At 42.5% G+C, this 19,846-nt stretch overlaps 1 protein-coding gene across 1 annotated transcript in view; it reads right to left on the reverse strand.

The window, feature by feature from the left end:
• Positions 1-19,846, reverse strand: part of LOC147701192 (uncharacterized) — a 339,006-nt gene that overhangs the window by 8,020 nt on the left and 311,140 nt on the right. The window contains exons 20-21 of the mRNA XM_086929317.1: positions 10,476-10,883; positions 2,483-2,866 (exon numbers count right to left, since the gene is read on the reverse strand). Coding sequence (XP_086785443.1) covers positions 2,483-2,866; positions 10,476-10,883 — 792 coding nt within the window. The remainder of the gene's footprint in view (positions 1-2,482; positions 2,867-10,475; positions 10,884-19,846) is intronic.

Consider the following 19,846-nt stretch of genomic DNA (forward strand, 5'->3'; position numbering starts at 1 on the left):
TCTGAATCGAGCTGTGGCCTGGATATCGTTCTGTGGAGAGAAAGGAGAACGACTGCTTGTGGAATATATATATATATATATATATATATATATATATATATATATATATATATACATATATATATATATATATATATATATATATATATATATATATATATATATTTGCTCTGCACTTTTGCATTAAATTTGCCACTGCCCTTATCTGATGGTGTGATGGCGTTTTACTTCTGAGCCTAATCTGTGCAACTGAGAAGAGGTCTGCGCCTGCTGGGTTACTGCTTCGAAAGCGGTCAGGAGTGCTGTTTTGATATATATATATATATATATATATGTATTTTTCATGGTAGTGCGTACTAGATTTGGGTTAAACATATATTAATATACATGTATTTTTTTATGTGTACATGCTCCGGTGTCCGCAGGCGAGGGCGGGACTATTCATTCCCATGGAAGAGAACATGTGGTTCTAATAATGCAACTGCCTCTGTCAAACAACAGCAGCTCCTCCTCTAAACTTAAGAACGTTGTTAGCAGTGCAAAAAAGGAAAAATAAAATGATAGTAAAACAATGTTGTTATCATTTTATTTTTCCAAGCTGAAGCCAGTTTTGGGACAGAGTGGGGCTTGGCTGTCATCACAGCCAGCAAAGGGCATAATAGTTGGTGCACTTGAGTTCGCATGACTGTTTGGCCAGCTGTCTTGCGCCGACCAAACAGTCATGCGCACTTAGCATGTTCTCCACCTGGCTGTATTGCACAGCCTGGGTGGAGTACATGCACAGACTCCGACTGCCTGTCTGAGCACCGAACCAGGCTATTCAGAGCAATCACAATGCTACTGTCATGCTGGTGACAGCAGCATTGTGATTGGATTGGGGGCCCATGTGCTTCCTGGAACAGAACCAGAGGAGAGACGACGGAGGCGAGCTTGTGGAAAACACAGAGGTAAGTGATATCTTCTTTTTTTTCACACCATTCTGTACCAGACCCCATTTTTGCCAAAGGTATTCTTATTGTGCAGTTCTAGATGCAGTAAGCACAGCATGAGTAATAAGCTCTGAGGTTTGGGGAAGCACCTGCCACCACTAGAAAATTCAGTGCATAAGGTATTAATGATTAACCTATGCATGTCAAGGAGATTTTATAAACACACCTTAATCAGCTAACAATAGGCACATGGTGAAGTTCAAAGGCTCCGCCTTGCACCGGCAGAGATACACAGAGCATGATGTTCTAGTTCTTAGGTTCTATGAAAGCACCGGCCACGGATAATCACATGCTTAGTGTGAGATTCTTCACATTTCACATAGTTTTTAATAGATGATATGATTAGCTATCCTAAATAAAGCAACATTCTCCTAGAAATAGGTTTTGTCATATTAATAAGTGTATTATGTAGCACTTATGTGCCCACCCCTGGGACACAGCTGTTTGTTGGGGCTTGGCAGGAGCTTTGACAGCTCCCGCCAAGTCACAGCAAACACTCCACTTCCAGGAAGCAAGAGTGGAGAAATGCTCTCGCTTGCTGGAAGGGAGTGTTTGCTGTGACTAGGCAGGAGCTGGGTTGCACATATTACATAACCTATGGCTTCACTGATGACATCATCCAGTGAGTGTGAGTTTTTCTAATAGTTATGAGTGTTAAACATACATATCAAGGTACTACAAAAGTTAAAATAGTATACTTTCTGTACTACTACTGAGTGATACTGTTTGTAACATATATTATGTGAGTGGCTGTGTGACTGTGTACATCTGTGAGTGAGTGGGTATATAAGTAGGTGTGTGGGTGAGTGGCTGTGTGAGTGACCCAAAAAAACACATTGTGGAATATGTGTTCAGCTCTGGGAAGACCTGTAGGTATCCCTGAAAACCAGCCAACTTTGGCTACCTAAACAAAGTAATTAAAAAATCAGCTTTAGAAACTCATTATCTACTAACTGTCTTTGATCTAGTTCTTCTGTCCTTTCCCCCTTATTATCAGTATGCTCATAGGAATAAATCTTTTTGTGGTGTTTTCTAGCTCTCTGCAGATGTCCATAAATAATATACATCCTAGATACTTACACTATCATGATTGTTTCTACTGATAAATTTGATAATTACAAAATACTACTGTATGTCCCCCAAAACAGCCGGATAATCTATATTAACAGTACGTCTGCACCCACATATGTATATACAATTTACATAAGCCACTTTATAAATACACACACCTTAAAGTTGCAGCAGGTAGTAGAAAATGGGCATCCTTTGTCAAATTAGCAGTTATGCAACATATATTTTCTTTTAACAATCATACAAATATGGTTTGTGCTTCTTAAATGTGTATTTGGTTTCAAAAACAAAATTTATTGGTAATTTCTTCTACTGATTGTGCATTAGAACAATGATCACTGGAGTGATGATACAATATGAGAAAACTGGAAATAGGTCTGAAAAAATCAGTGCTCTGCAGAAGAAAATGAATACGACTTTACCTTTGGTTCGGTCTCAAGCTCTGGTTCTTCTTTTTCTGGTTCATTTTGTGGCTCATCTTCTGCCTTTCCCTTTACTAGCTCTTCTCCTGGCTCTAATTTTTCAGGATCTCTTACTTCTGGATCTCCTTTTGGCTCTTCTTCTGGGCCTTCTTTTGGTTCTGCTTCTTTTGGCTCTCCTTCCATTGGATCTCTTTTTTCTAGCTCTTCTTTAGGATTGTCTTCTTCTTCTGGCTCTCTTTCTTCTGACACTCTTTCTGGTTCTACTCCTTCCTTGTAATCTGTCTCTTTTGCTTCCGACTCTTGCTCGTGCTTCTCAGCCTCTGACTTTGGCTCTGCTTTTCCAGTCTGCAAATCTGATGCATAGTGATGTACCACTTGTGAATCCTGTAACATAAATCAAATGATCTCAGGATTAATTGTGATGAAAACAGAGGTCATCGAAACAGGTTTGGGTTGCTATCAAAATGGGGCAAATAGATTTGGTCAATCTTTGTCCACACTCCCATTCTCGCTGTCACAAATATTAATTTGGTGCCTTCATAAATATATGTTTAGCTTGACAATACATGAAAATGATATGCTGTGCACCCATCCCTCATTGAGTTCACAGAAATATGGAGGCTCCTTTGGGTATCATTAACAGGATCATTAGACCCTAGACCCAGGTCAGCAGAGGCTCATTCCTCTGCTCCCCTGGCAGAAGACCATCTACTATAAAGAGTCCAATGGGCAGGCGAGGATCTCTGCACCTTGAGTGATGCTGTCATGCAGTGACTCAATTGAAGGCACTGGACTTTGCTGAGCGAGTGCTGTGTTTTTTGTGCCTGTTTAGCAAATTATTTTTGTTTTCAGGAAACCAACTCCTAACTTGAAAGTTTGCTTTTTTAATACAAAAAGGATAATGTCCCTAACAAGCAGGTATTTTTCCGCCTGCGCTTGGGGGTCACTATGTGTATTTCCTATAAGGGACCTCCGTATCTCACATAGCAGTCTCGGGTAGCAAAAGGTTTGACGGTTGCCTGGGGTTGGTCAACAGTAACCATGACCTGACAGCTCTGTTGCAGATAGGCTCTGTCAGGTATAAGGGTTAAGCAAGCAAAGCAAGCTAAGACCCTTCTGGCACAAACCCATTACTTCCACAACTCCAACAGAGCAAGACAACCACAAGTTTGGCAGGGCAGAAACACCACTGGCTTACAGTGGTCTTCCTACTCCACCAAACTACAACTGATCTTCCAAATAGCTCCTGAGGGCACCAGTGCGTATCTCGGCATAAAGACTCAGCTTTTCATCCTTCTAAATGTATGTAGGAAGATAATATTCACTGGTCGCTCATGCAGGACAACATCTGCAATACGTTTTGCACCTTTTCAAAGCATTGTGCTTCACAAAGGAGTTGCAGGCACAGCATGCAAAGCAAACCAAACCTTAGGATCATCACAGATAGGGAGGCACCAACCAAATGGGGGCCTTCTCTCCTGACTCCTTATACATGTTCTGCTGCTTCTACACAGGAGGTACAAAAGGGGGTGGTAATGGACGGAGCATCTGAACCAATCAAACACTCACACCCAGTCAAAAGATCTGGGTTTAATCCATCACCGTTCTTTAGCCGGTGGTCGAGGGAGAGTCTTGTTGCAAATCTATCACTCATCCAATTACCTCAAGCAGCCTAATGTAAGACAACTGACTTTTTGTATACAAGGACCTTTAGCAAGGCTGACATAGAACTGTCCCAAACCCTGGGAGACCTCCTGTCCACATATGTTGTAGACAAAATAAACAAAATTAGAGATTAATGTCATTATAAAACGGCAAAGCACACAAAACTCCACAGATCACAACCGGTATCTCTACCTTTAACCCTCAATCAAAATAGGAAGAACATGACCTAACAAATTCTAGCAAACCATCAGGCTCCGCTCTTGACATCTATCTGGCAGCAGTCTTTATGTCCTTAGGAACAGCTGTCTGCACTTTGCTCACTAATACCATTAATCCTCACTTATTAATGGCAGTGTCCCATAAGACCCCAAGAAAGCAGTTGTTTGCCCAGTTGTGAAGAAACTCCAATCTTGATCCAAAGGACCCACAAACTATAGGGCCATCTATTTCCCCCTGTTTTTGCAAAGCTCCTGGAAAAGTGTTAACTAAGCAAAACCAGGCCTTTACAGAAGATAACCAACTGGTCTTCCCTACTCAACAGGAATTAGATCACACTTTTCCACAGAGACAGTAATACCGTCTGCAGGCAACGATTTAACAATGATCACAGATGTGAACTGAACAAGAGTATTTACACTCCTAGACCCAGTGCTTAATTTGCAATAGAATCAGTGCTGGTTCCCAAAACTCGGCTCAGAAACTTGCGGGCAGTGCTTCCGAATATCGGCGCACCTAATACTCTGGCTGAGTAGTCTTGAATCAACCTCATGGCTCTTCCATCTTCTATTTGAGACCCCTTGCACTTATCTCTCACTTATGCATGTTTTTGCTTTGTGCCTCGCTGCACGTTTTTCCGTCTATCTCCTCTTACTTCTTTCCTCTTTGTGTATTTTTCCTTCTCTTGTTTGTGGTCAATGTCTGATGAGGAACAAAAATAAGTGCCTGTGTCACCCTTCACCAACAACTCAATCAAATTTGGCATTGTCTTGACCTGTCCCTAGCCTTTTACACTATAGACCATACGATTTAACTCACCTGGTGAAGCTCCACGTCACCGGCAAGGCACTGACATTGTAAGAATCCTTGACGAGGGAGAGATCCCAACCCCCCGCCCCCTCTTCTCTGGAAATAAAGCACTCTCCCCACATCTACAACAGCAACTTCTACTGACCTTCAGGAAAGCAATTAAAACCTAGCATTTTAGAGCCTTAGCAATCAGCTCCCACACACTAAACACACTTGGTACCAGCGCTAAGAGACTCATTGGCAATAATAGTGTGCTGACAACAAATACTTTTTTTTAAGTGACATATAAAAAAGTAACACTGACTTAAAAATTATCTGTGGCTGCATCAATGTAATCATGTAAGGTATACAAGCACTTCAGACCACAAACCTCATGCAGCATGGAACACTTTCATACTCAAAACACACATGACTGTTCACTAACAGACCAGACACCTATGATCTGCCTCCCTCTTCCTTGCAGACATCTCCTGGATCTGCTGACGTAATAGCAGAAGCCACTCCTTCTGACACCTGGCGGCTAAAGCTTGGAACGACCGTCCCCTGCACCTCAGGACAACCTAATCGCTCCAGCAGTTCAGGAAAGGATTTAAGACCTGGCTGTTCGAATGAACAGATCACCACATAACAGCTAGCAACTCCAGCGCCTTGAGACCCTCATGGGTGATTTGCAACTCTCTACTGATCCTTGATTGATCAATTGCTCGCTAATATTTGCCTTTAACTGCATACATGCGATCAGTTTCATTAGTTCCAAATATACATGACAACGTAAAGAGCACATACCTTCTTAAAATCTGTATTCACCAATTTTATATTTGTACGTCAATATATATATTTGTTTAATATTTTATACCATACAAATGACTGTTTATAAATGCACTGCTTATGATTTAAATGTAGACTCACTTATTATGTAAATCAACGCTTTTTGTGTTCACATGATTCAGCTATCAATATATACAGGTATAGTGGCGGTTTCACTGTGAACTACGACCATTTCCAATTATATGTGGGATATTACACATGACGTCAGTACATGGGGGGTCATTGCAAGATGCTAATCAGTCCCCACCACGGTTACAGACTTGCAAGCGGGAAAACAAAGCAGATTTCCAGAAATAGGCAATTGTTTTCTCAGAATTTCCTTCCGATGATGTCTGAAGAAAACCCCTCTACAGTCTTGTAGACATCTATCAATGCAGTGATGACTTCAAGATGAACCATGGGTGCTTAGTTATGAAGATCATGAGAAACTGATGGACTTTTTGTTGAGTCTTTGGCTTTCCTGGTGTTCAAGGCTCCCTGTGACCTATTAGGTCAGTGTTATTTGAAGCAACACAACAATCCCCTAAAAAAGTGTGACAATCAGGCAGTGCCTGAAGATCTGGTCAGTGCGTGAGCCTGTTTTTACGGTCTGCTGGGCCGGGTTTGACTTTTTCCCTGATGTGAAAACCAACATTGCCTGCAGTACCTTGGAAAACACCAATATAAGCGTGTCTTTAGAAGTTCAAAACTGCCCAGCTTTTCAAATATGAGCCACTTATTAGACTTCTCATTCTAGGAGCTATTAAATGTCAGAGTGCCAAGTCCCAAGGCTCTGTAGTCCAGGAATTCACATCAGGTCGCTAATCCGCTCCCCGTATCTCACTCTTTCCTGACCAGTATCTCACTCTTTCCTGTACTTGCTTTCTCCCTTAGCTATGTTTTTCTCTTCCTTCTTATTTCCAATTGTGTGATTTTCACGCTCCTGCTCTCTCAGTAAATGTCTGAAAAAGAAATATAAGTGCACATTTCTCAGCCACTACTAAACTGATTTACACAATTTAAAAAAGGTCACTTTCTGAATCAAGCGCTACCTTTTTAGCCAAATTTGGTGTAATTCCGTTCAGCAGTTCAGGCTGTAGCCTGTCGCAAAATTTCTATGGAAATTAACACACGAAAAGGCTTTTTGTGACCTCCCTTTTTTCTCAGCCCCCGCTTGACAAATCACACCCAAACCTTCAGGATAGGAGCTGACCCAGATAGACGTTTTTGGGGGAGAATTTTGCATAGATTTGTCAAATGACGCCAAAGTTATTTACAAATCAAAAAATGCTTTCCTAATGGAAACTAGGTTCTAACTATAACTACCTAATGGCGACCGCTATATATATATATATATTTATATATATATATATATATATATATACATATATATATATATGTTTTTTTCATGGTAGTGCGTACTATATTTGGGTTAAACATATATTAATATACATGTATTTTTTTTGTACATGCTCTGGGGTCCCCACGCAAGGGCAGAACTATTCATAGCTTATGAATATTGATCAGTATCCCATGGAAGAGAACATGTGGTTCTAGTAATGCACCTGCCTTTGTCAAACAACTTTATTTTAAATGTTTTTAAATTGCGAGGATTTTTTCCTTACAATCATACCTCCCCTTGCCCATTAGATGAGGATGTAACGTGATGCCCACCTGTGATTGGTCGCATAGCAACCATTCTTCAGGGATCTCTTTGGCCCTCATGAAGACATACGGGAAAGCTGCTCCCCGTGTCCACCTGACACATATGATGGGCTATTGTAAATGTAATGTATGCAACCCTGACCCACATTTAATTAATCTACCCTTATGTATGTGATCAAGCCACATTTTCGGTACCCAGACTACCCCACTTCCCGTCCCAAAGAAGACACGCAGGTCGAGGTCCTCAATTACCCTTGAGCCCAAAAGGGTCGAAACGTCGACACCCAATTTTTCCTTGTGCCCGGACCATTCCCTGTACTTACCAATTTTCAAATAATGAATTTATTTCTGTTGTAAATCAATGATGTTGAATTAATATTACTAAGTCCAGTGGCCAGGTGCCCTCAGAACTGGGAGTGTATGACCAGTTTTTATATAAATGATTGTAAATACTCTCCTTATGTCACTCTGTTTTGATGCCTTCACAACAATTCTTCTTATCACCTAAGCACCCCCTTTTTGCACTTTCCTGGACACACTATGTTCGTTTTTGTACCGATAATTGTTGAAAAATTAAAAAGTTAACAAGTATAAACTACGGATAATTGATCCTACAGGAGGGAGTGATTCAATAAACTCCATCTCTGTAACACAAACCTTGGTCAGTTGTTGCATATGTCCATAATCATGTACCTTGATATATACGATATGAACATACTGTTTAGAAGTTTCAAAAAATTGTAAATATTGATTGAAAGTGTGAATTTGTTTTATACATGATCGATAGTCTTGGACCACTGTTTTTGATACTATATAGAACCCAGATCCAGACCGGATATTGGGAAACCCTATTTTGATAATGTCTGTCAAACAACAACAGCTCCTCCTCTAAAGCTTAAGAACGTTGTCAGCAGTGCAAAAAAGGAAAAATAAAATGATAATAAAACAATGTTGTTATCATTTTATTTTTCCAAGCTGAAGCCAGTTTTGGAGCAGAGCGGGGCTTGGCTGTCATCACAGCCAGCAGGGGGCATGGTAGTTGGTGCACTTGAGTGCGCATGACAGTTTCGCCAGCTGTCTTGCGCCGACCAAACAGTCATGCGCACTTAGCATCTTCTCCACTTGGCTGTATTGTACAGCCTGGGTGGAGTACATGCACAGACTTCCACTGCCTGTCTGAACACCGAACCAGGCCATTCAGAGCAATCACAATGCTGCTGCCATGCTGGTGACAGCAGCATCGTGATTGGATTGGGGCCCATGTGCTTCCTGGAACAGAACCAGAGGAGAAACAACGGAGGTGAGCTTGTGGAAAATACAGAGGTAAGTGATATCTTCTTTTTTTCACTCTGTTCTGTACCAGCCCCCATTTTTGCCAAAGGTATTCATATTGTACGGTTCTAGATGCAGTAAGCACAGCTTGAGTAATAAGCTCTGAGGTTTGGGGAAGTACCTGCCACCACTAGAAAATTCAGTGCATAAGGTATTATTGATTAACCTATGCATGTCAAGGAGATTTTATAAACACACCTTAATCAGCTAACAATAGGCACATGGTGAAGTTCAAAGGATCCTCCTTGCACGGGCAGAGATATACAGAGCATGATGTTCTAGTTCTTAGGTTCTATGAAAGCACCAGCCACGGATAATCACATGCTCAGTGTGAGATTCTTCACATTTAACATAGTTTTTAATGGATGATATGATTAGCTATCCTAAATAAAGCAACTTTCTCTTAAGAAATAGGTATTGTCATATTAATAAGTGTATTAGGTAGCATTTATGTGTCCACCCCTGGGACATAGCTGTTTGTTGTGGCTTGGCAGGTGCTTTGACAGCTCCCGCCAAGTCACAGCAAACACTCCACTTCCAGCAAGCAAGAGTGGAGAAATGCTCTCGCTTGCTGGAAGCGGAGTGTTTGCTGTGATTTGGCGGGAGCTGGGTTGCACATATTACATAACCTATGGCTTCATTGATGACATCATCCATTGAGTGTGAGTTTTTTCTAATAGTTATGAGTGTTAAACATACATATCAAGGTACTACAACAGTTAAAATTGTATACTTTCTGTACTACTACTGAGTGATACTGTTTGTAACATATATTATGTGAGTGGCTGTGTGACTGTGTGCATCTGTGTGTGAGTGGGTGTATAAGTAGGTGTGTGGGTGAGTGGCTGTGTGAGTGACCCAAAAAAACACATTGTGGAATATGTGTTCAGCTCTGGGAAGACCTGTAGGTATCCCTGTAAAACAGCCAACTTTGGCTACCTAAACAAAGTAATTGAAAAAATCAGCTTTAGAAACTCATTGTCTACTAACTGTCTTTGATCTAGTTCTTCTGTCCTTTTCCTCTTATACCTAGTATGATCATAGGAATAGTTCTTCTTGTGGTGTTGTTCTAGCTCTCTGCAGATGTCCATAAATAATATGCATCCCAGATACTTACACTATCATGAATGTTTCTACTGACAAATTTGGTAATTACAAAATACTACTGTATGTCTCCCAAAACAGCTGGATAATCTGTATTAACAGTACGTCTGCACCCACATATGTATATACTATTTACATAAGCCACTATCTAAATACACACACCATAAAGTTGCAGCAGTTAGTAGAAAATGGGCATCCCTTGTCAAATTAGCAGTTATGCAACATATATTTTCTTTTAACAATCATACAAATATGGTTTGTGGTCCTGAAATGTGTATTTGGTTTAAGAAAAAAATTTGGGTAATTTCTTCTACTGATTGTACATTAGAACACTGATCACTGGAGTGATGATACAATATGAGAAAAAAGGAAATAGGTCTGAAAAAGTCTTTACCTTTGGTTCAGTCTCAAGCTCTGGTTCTTCTTTTTCTGGTTCATATTGTGGCTCATCTTCTGCCTTTTCCTTTACTAGCTCTTCTCTATGCTCTATTTTTTCAGGATCTCTTACTTCTGGATCTCCTTTTGGCTCTTCTTCTGGTTCTGCTTCTTTTGGCTCTCCTTCCATTGGATCTCTTTTTTCTAGCACTTCTTTAGGATTGTCTTCTTCTTCTTCTGGCTCTCTTTCTTCTGACACTCTTTTTGGTTCTTCTCCTACCTCTCTTCCTTCCTGCTCTCCTTCTGACTCTACCTTGTAATCTGTCTCTTGTGCTTCCGACTCTTGCTCGTGTTCCTCAGCCTCTGACTTTGGCTCGGCTTTTTCAGTCTGTAAATCGGATGCATAGTGATGTACCACTTGTGAATCCTGTAACATAAATCAAATAATCTCAGGATTAATTGTGATGAAGCCAGAGGTCATCTAAACAGGTTTGGGTTGCTACAAAAATGGTGCAATTAGATTTGGTCAATCTTTGTCCACACTCCCATTCTCGCTGTCACAAATATTGATTTGGTGCCTTCATAAATATATGTTTAGCTTGACAATACATGAAAAGTATATGCTGTGCACCCATCCCTCATTGAGTTCACAGAAATATAGAGGCTCCTTTGGGTATCATTAACAGGATCATTAGACCCTAGACCCAGGTCAGCAGAGGCTCATTCCTCTGCTTCCCTGGCAGAAGACCACCTACCATAAAGAGTCCAAAGGGCAGGCGAGGAATTCTGCGCCTTGAGTGATGCTGTCATGCAGTGACTCAACTGAGGGCACTGGACTTTGCTGAGCAAGTGCTGTGTTTTTTGTGCCTGTTTAGCAAATTCTTTTTGTCTTCAGGAAACCAACTCCTTACTTGTAAGTTTGTTTTTTTAATACAGGAAAGATAATGTCCCTAATAGGCTGGTATTTTTCCGCCTGTGCTTGGGGGTCATCATGTGTATTTCCAAAGGGGAGCACCATGTCTCGCATAGCCGTCTCGGGTAGCAAAAGGTTTGACGGTGCCTGTGGTTGGTCAACAGTAACCGTGACCTGACAGCTCTGTTGCAGATAGGCTCTGTCAGGTGAAAGGTTTATACTGGCAAAGCCAGCTAAGACCTTTCTGGCACAAACCCATTACTTACACAACTCTAACAGAGCAGGACAACCACAAGTTTGGCTGGGCAGAAACACCACTGGCTTACAGTGGTCATCCTACTCTACCAAACCCCAACTGATCCTCCTAATAATTCCTGAGGGCACCAGTGCAAATCTCGGCATGAAGACTCAGCTTTTCATCCTTCTAAATGTATGTAGGAAGATAATGTTCACTGGTCGCTCACGCAGGACAACATCGGCAATATGTCTTGCACCTTTTCATAGCATTGTGCTTCACAAAGGGGTTGCAGGCACAGCACGTAAAACAAGCCAAACTTTAGGATCATCACAGATAGAGAGCCACCAACATATTGGGTGCCTTCTCTCCTGACTCCTTATACATGTTCTGCTGCTTCTACACAGGATTAATCCCATATAGCCTTCCTTAGTCATGAGAAGAGCTATTTTATTCCGTCCTCATAACTGCTTTTCAGCTATCTTTTAGTCTTACCTTATTTCGCATGCTTTCCTCTAACATACTTCTCTCTGTCTCACACACTCGCACTCAGAGGCACTTTCTCCCACCCTCCTTCCACTGGCACACCACTTATTCACTAATACAAGCAAGGCGTTCCCTCGCTCCCCATTCCTACTTTCTATCACAAATGCCATTATTTGCAGACACTTCATGTTCTCTCCTCTATTGAACACCTTGAGCTCTATTATGCAGGCAGACAGACTAACATTTTTAGAGGGGGAATCCTCCATAGCCTGATGGAGGCTAAACGTGTTTGTGGAGACCCACTTACTGCTCACATCTTCAAAAACTGCAAGGCATCAAGAAGGCCTCTAATCAGTATTTTCCAGAATGTTGCATTTTAACTATTCTGCTACATAATATGGTAGCCAGAAGAGCAACTACAAAAATGGCATGAGGGTAAGTATAAATAGGTAAGTATAAATGTACAATACTTAAATCGTATATATATATATATATATATATATATATATATATATATATATATATATATATATATATATATATATATATATATATATATATATATATATTCAATGAAAAAACCATAGGTTATAGGCCATATATAGTTAGGAATTAGCATTTACAAAACCTTATTTTACTCGCATAAAACCATTGAAATTCCATATATAGTTAGCTAACTATAAGCGCTAACTATATATCGCGCACCCGCAATCCACTGCTGATGATGTCACATATTACATCATTCATGACATGGTCAGTGACATCACTGATGACATCACTGATGACATCTCAAATGACATCACTGATGACATCACTGATCACAACATCCAGTGATTGTATGTGTCTGTAAAGTTTAAATATGTTTTACATATTGAAGAATGAGTGGATGTATAAGTGTCTAGATGAAGAATTTAGTAGGTGCATGACTGACTGTATGAAAGAGTGATTAAATGTGTCTCACTGAGTGCATGGGTTAGTGACTAAACTGTCTTAATTTGTGCATCAGTATGTTTGTTGTTGTGTAAGCTGCTGCATGTGTTGATCAGTAGCTATAAGAGTGGCCATATGGGTTATTGATTGGTTGCCCAAGTATTTGAATGGGAGGCTGAGTGTGTGTGTGGGTGGCTGGGAGGTGCGTGACTCTGTGCATAGATGTGTAAGCAGTTGATTCACTAGGAGTATGAGTTCAAGAGTGCATGTGGAAACAGCTATATGGGCGGTTGACTGTGCATGGGTGTGTTGGTGAGTGAATGGATTTCTCATTGCTACATGTGCAAGTAAGTACGTATGTAAAACACAATACATGTGAGAGTTGACATATATAAATAACTGAACATAAGAGCCAGTGAATGTGTGAGTGGCTGTATCGATCACTGTGAGCTTGTATCAGGGATTATATAAGAGAGTAAATATGTGTTATTATATGTTTGAATAAGTAAGATGTGTATAACTGTATAGTTGAGGAAATGGAGGTGTGATTGATTCTTTGCATGACTGACTAGGTGTGTGAGTAACTCCATGGATGAGTGACAGTCTGTGAGTGTCTGTTTATACTGAGTGTATGTAAGGTTATATTAGAGTCTGAAGAGGTTCATTGTATTATCACATGAGTGATGTGATCAGTGATGACAAATGAGATGTCATCAGTGATGTCATTTGAGTTGTCATCAGTGATGTCATTTGAGATGTCATCATTGATATCATTTGAGTTGTCATCAGTGATGTCATTTGAGATGTCATCAGTGATGTCATCAGTGATGTCACTGACCATGTCATGAATGATGTAATATGTGACATCATCAGCAGTGGATTGCGGGTGCGCGATATATAGTTAGCGCTTATAGTTAGCTAACTATATATGGAATTTCAATGGTTTTATGCGAGTAAAATAAGGTTTTGTAAATGCTAATTCCTAACTATATATGGCCTATAACCTATGGTTTTTTCATTGAATTTTCAAGGTTTTGTAAATGCAAATTCCTAACTATATATCCACTATAACCTATGGTTTTTTCTGTGAATTTCATTGGTTTTTTAATAGCAAATATGAAAAGCTTTAAAATGTCAAGTACGTGATAGATAAAAACATTTTCGTATTTATGCACGCTGATGTGCTTTGAACGCTGCCCCCCCCCCCCCCTCCCCTCTTTTGCCTTTGTTAGTACTCTCTCTTTGCAGATACAGAAGGGTAGTTAACGCAGGCCTTTACCCCCGTTGTAATCCGTCGTACCTCCTTGTCTCTCCATTTGATTGATTGTTGTCCAAGCATTTACTGTTTTAGAATTGGTTCTCTTTGGATCATTCTCTATTTACAAACAAGCACAAAGTCGCAATACTCTGTTTAGTCTTTGCAGATAGTGAAAAATCGTGTAAAAAAATAAAAGTAATCGAGCAAAATCAGTAGGCCACTAATTGGATCTCTTTTTGACCTCGCTAAAATAGAAATATTAGGAACAACCCTTCTTGAGAAATACGAAAATAGTGAGATGAACTGAGCTCCACACCATGAGGGCTGCAAGACAGCTCGGCTCTATCACCCATCCCGCACAAAATAATGACAAACCCTATGCAAATATTAAAAATATAGACAACACACCAGCAAAGAAACAGGGTAAAACATTTTATTAAAAAACTATTTACATAACGTTGGTTTATAAGATGATGTCAGTAGTGGACCGATGTGTGAATAGATCGAAAACAGCACAAGGCTCCAAGATCCGGAGAGCAAGCTCCTGGATGTTGGGTGCCATAGTTTAGAGTTCTGAATTTCAGCCTTTTTCAATGCCTGTGCTTTGTTGAATCAAAATGGCGGCTTGACACAAAGCTGACTCAAGCGTTGCTACTGATGCAGACCAAAACTGGTTTTCAGTTTGTACATTTTTCTAGATTTTTCAATCCAAGTTTGGTTGACTTTGTAGAACGATGGCTTCAGATTTTCAACATACGATGTGGTGGCGCTGACTGGGAGGGGGCGCTTCGCTCCTGCCCCCTCCCCAAGTAAGATTTTCATACGTGAAAGTACGTTAATGGTTTTGGTCCCCGAGATGCTTCGATGTCACTACCATTCTCAAATAGCATAAGTTCTAGATGTTGGGTGCCATAGTTAAGAGTTCTGAGCAGCGCTTGTAACACTGTCTGAAGCTTATTTCCACCTACTGCAGCTTCACTATTCTCAAAGTAAGTGAGTGTCGTTTGTGGACCTGACTGCATTAGAAAACAATGTGATATGTTACCTTCCTAAACAGCTTGACGGAGGCCCCTGAGGGGCGCTGTGATGGCCATGGACTCGGAGAAGACGCTTGGCTCCGACACCCTCCCCAAGTCTTATAGCACTGGTGTAGCCTGAGATCGCCCCGGACATAGGCGGCCGGCTCCCGGGGTCCGGCGGTACTTTTTGCCTTTTGATGACTCTTCAATTCTGGACCTTGTCCCACAATCCGTTTGACCTGAAGACAAGCTGTAGTGGGGCGCCCCTTTATCGTTTTAGTTGCCATTCCGCCCGCTTTTGCTACACTGTGCCTCTTCCGCCATTCAGCTGTTTTCCGCCCGCTCTTGCGACTACAGCGTCTCGCTCACCATGTAGTTGAGATGCGCCCGCTCTTGCGGTGCAGCGATAGGCGGCTGCCACAGGACTCTCAAAATGGCGGCCGTCTCTTCGGTTTTGGGCCTGGTCCACTAAAATGGCCCTGGGACACCTTGGAACTCGGACGCTTGTCTGCTAGGGCTTGGGTCCCATTCTCGAAAAGCGTCCCCTCAGCCGTGAAGATTCTACAAAAGTCTTGGGGGCCTCCGACTCCCGCAGGCTTCTGGTGGGGAGCGGCTGCCATGATTGCTCGTGGAATGGCCACGACGGAGCTACGAAATGGTAGTGGTCTCATGCTGACGCCAGCTTTAGTCTGAAACATCCAGAAACACTGTAGACTACCAATTCGATCAGTTCCGGTAGCGCCCCAACATGACCCGGAAGAGAAGAACTTGCCCTCCCCTCTTTGACTGATGGTTCTTGTTGCCTGTCCCCTCTGTTGTCATTTAACAGAACTTTTTGGACTGCTGAAAGGGGTTGTGTTCTGAACGCTGGTTGGTGGAGACATTTAGACTATATTCTTGACCTACGTTGTCGCGTAATGCGTTTTATGACACGCCGCGTTAGCGCACCCGGAAGTGATCCGAGGCGCGGCGCGCAGCGCGTAACGTAAGCATAACAGGTCATGTGACTTGTTAATAAAACTTTTCATTGGTTCATTTTACTTTTGTTAATTTAATGATGAAAAGCTTGGTCATATGACCTAAAAATTACGCTTTTTATTATTTTCGAACAATATTTTTTTTTCAAACATATGTTATAATATTCCAAGCTAATGTACTTTCCCGGAAAATTTACAACTGTCTGGCAAGTAAAATATATTCCTTTTTCGAGAAAAAGGGCGTTTCTTCCTTCCATGACGGAGCCGTTGAGTAAAAGAGATTCGGCCTGCTGTCTTAGTCGCCGATACGCCTGATTATCAGATTCTTATCGATCACTTTATGTTGCAGACATGAAAAACACAACTGCCCTTGACCATTTATCTTTACTGCGTTCCTACATATTATACCTTTTATCCGTCATGTAATTGGACTGCTTTATTTCACTTGCCTTTTACTGATTCGAAAACAGTCACTAAAAGTAAAAACTTTACAAATGAAAATACTACTACCGTGTTTTGTTTTAAAAACCTTTATTGTGAAAATGTCAGTATACAAATACGGGCCTATAACCACGTGGGCCGGCCACGGAGCAAACTCAAATCGTATATGATGAGGAGACATTTACACTGTAGAAGAACGTAACGAGCGGGCCATTAGGTGACAAGAACAAAGGTGTCTAACAGTTGCGGAATCGGTGGACGTACATTTTGTAATTAAAATACGACAGGGCCACTTACAATAACATTTTCTAGATATACATTTGCGGGCAAAGAGTTACGAGTCCCATTTATACCGGCGCCATTTTGGGCGAGGCCGGGCAGGTCCAAGATATAGTCAAAATGTCTCCACCAACCATCGGCCAGACCAGAACCCCTTTCGGCCCTTTATGCTACAAGATGGTGTCTTCCATTCAGAAAATATTGGTGGCAGCATTTTGAAAGGAAACAGAAACAGCCGTTCTCCTAGTGAATTTCACATTGTTACATTTAGGAAGAATGTTGAAGAGTAGTATGTGGAAAATCTGAAGCCATTTTTCTACAAACTCTCAATCAGACTTGGATGGAAAAAAAAACCTGAAGAATGTACAAACTGAAAACCAATTTTTGTCTGTATAGCACCAACAGTAACGCTTGAGTCAGCTTTGTGTCAAGCCGCCATTTTCATTCAATCAATAGCGTCCCCCTGCACACATTCAGGGACCTGGTCGTGTCTTTAGATGAAACGCATTGTAGGAAAAGAAGCAGAAAGGAAAAGGAAAAAAGTTCCGCCGGACCTAGTGAAGCTGCAGCAGGTGCAAATAAGCTTCAGACAGTCTTACAAGCACTGCTCAGAACTCTCAACTGAGGCACTCAACATCCAGGACTTGCCATTCGGATCTTAGCGCCTTGTATTTTTGTTTTGTTTTTGATGGAGGGGAAAGAACAAAAAACAGACATTGAAAACGGCTCAACTGGAGAAAAAAAAAAATTACTTCTTGGGTGCATTAGGGCATTTATGATTTTCGAATGCCGTATTCATCAGGTTGATGCTCATGTTGCCATAGGACAGCATAGCACCACAGTGTATACAAGTTAACTTCATATGTTCAGATGAGGCAGGTGGCATATTTAGCATTCACCTTCTTTGATCCAGGAGGGATGGAGAAAAACTGCCAGATGAAACTTGACCATCCAGATCTCGGCGCGTTCATTCATTCAATAGCGTCCCCCTGCACACATTCAGGGACCTGGTCGTGTCTTCAGAAGAAACGCATTGTAGGAAAAGAAGCACAAAGGAAAAGGCAACAAGTTCCGCCGGACCTAGTGAAGCTGCAGCAGGTGCAAATAAGCTTCAGACAGTTCTACAAGCACTGCTCAGAAATCTCAACTGAGGCACTCAACATCCAGGACTTGCCATTCGGATCTTGGCGCCTTGTGCTGGTTCCGACCTATTCACACATCAGTCCACTACTGACATCACCTCATAAGCCAACGGGGCACCCCACGCCATCTTTCGGCGCAGCATTGTAGGATGGCCACACCAGTGCAGCCACTTGCTGGACACCACCTCGGTGCCATCCGGATCTCAGCGCGTTCGAGTCACTGTGCCGGAAGACTAACCGGAACTCAGCTGAACACGCCGTCTTTCGGCGCAGCATTGTAGGATGGCCACACCAGTACGGCAATTTGCTGGACACCACCTCGGCGCCATCCGGATCTCGGCGCGTTCGAGTCACTGTACCGCAACAGTGACCGCAATTCTGCTGGACACGCCGTCTTTCGGCGCAGCATTGTAGGATGGCCACACCAGTGCGGCAATTTGCTGGACACCACCTCGGTGCCATCCGGATCTCGACGCGTTGTGCTGCCTTCGGCCTATTCGCACATCGGTCCGCTACTGACGCCGCCTCACGTGCCAACGGATTTTCTACGCTTTTTGTAGCCCTATGCCGCAGAACAGGTCATGTGACTTGTTTATAAAACTTTTCATTGGTTCATTTTACTTTTGGTTTCCTAAAGATGGAAGGCTTGGTCATATGACCTAAAAATAACACTTTTCATTGGTTTAGAACATTTTTTTTCCCAACCGATGAAAGCCCCACCTTGTTTCTGGATCATTCAGACTGAAGCTGGCGTCAGCATGAGAGCACCACCATCTCGTGGCTCCGTCGTGGTCATTCCGCGAGCAATCATGGCAGCCGCTCCCCACCGGAAGCCTGCGGGAGTCGGGGGCCCCCAAGACTTTTATACAATCTTCACGGCTGAGGGGACGCTTTTCGAGAATGGAGCCCAAGCCCTAGCAGGCAAGCGTCCGACTTCCAAGGTGTCCCAGGGCCATTTCAGTGGACCAGGCCCAAAACCGAAGAGCCGTCCGCCATTTTGACAGCCATGTGGCAGCCGCCTATCGCTGCACTGCAAGAGTGGGAGCAACTCCACAACATGGTGAGCGAGACGCAACTCAGCTAGATGGCCGCCACCTGGGGAGGCCCGTTCACGCCGCCTCCCCCCCCCCCCCCCGGGCCGCCGCACGCCAATTTTCGGAGCAGCATTGTAGGATACCAAAACCAGTGCGGCAGTTTACTGGACATCACCTGGGTGCCTGTCGTACATGTTGTGTCAGCCATGTGACACTGGACACAGACCGCTACTGACGAGGCCTCCCCCCGCACCACCCGGGACGCCCCACGCTGTTTTTCTGTGCTGCATTGTAGGATCCCTAAACCAGTGCGGCACCCAGGCGACATCACCTGGGTGCCGTCCAGAACTCTGCACGTTGTGCTGCCTTGGGACTATTCGCACAGCAGACCGCTACTGACGAGGCCTCCCCCCGCCCCACCCGGGACGCCCCACGCCAATTTTCGGAGCAGCATTGTAGGATCCCTAAACCAGTGCGGCACCCAGGCGACATCACCTGGGTGCCGTCCAGAACTCTGCACGTTGTGCTGCCTTGGGACTATTCGCACAAAAGACAGCTTCTAACCATTGTTGCTTTTTGTGTTAATAAATGTTTAAATGTTTTTAGTTTTTGTTCTGTTCATTATCGTTAAAAGTTAATAAAGTTTTATAACCTTACTTTGTTGGACTGTTATCTA

The sequence above is a fragment of the Lissotriton vulgaris genome, chromosome 7 (assembly GCF_964263255.1).
Source record: "Lissotriton vulgaris chromosome 7, aLisVul1.2, whole genome shotgun sequence".
In the NCBI taxonomy this organism is placed as follows: domain Eukaryota; kingdom Metazoa; phylum Chordata; class Amphibia; order Caudata; family Salamandridae; genus Lissotriton; species Lissotriton vulgaris.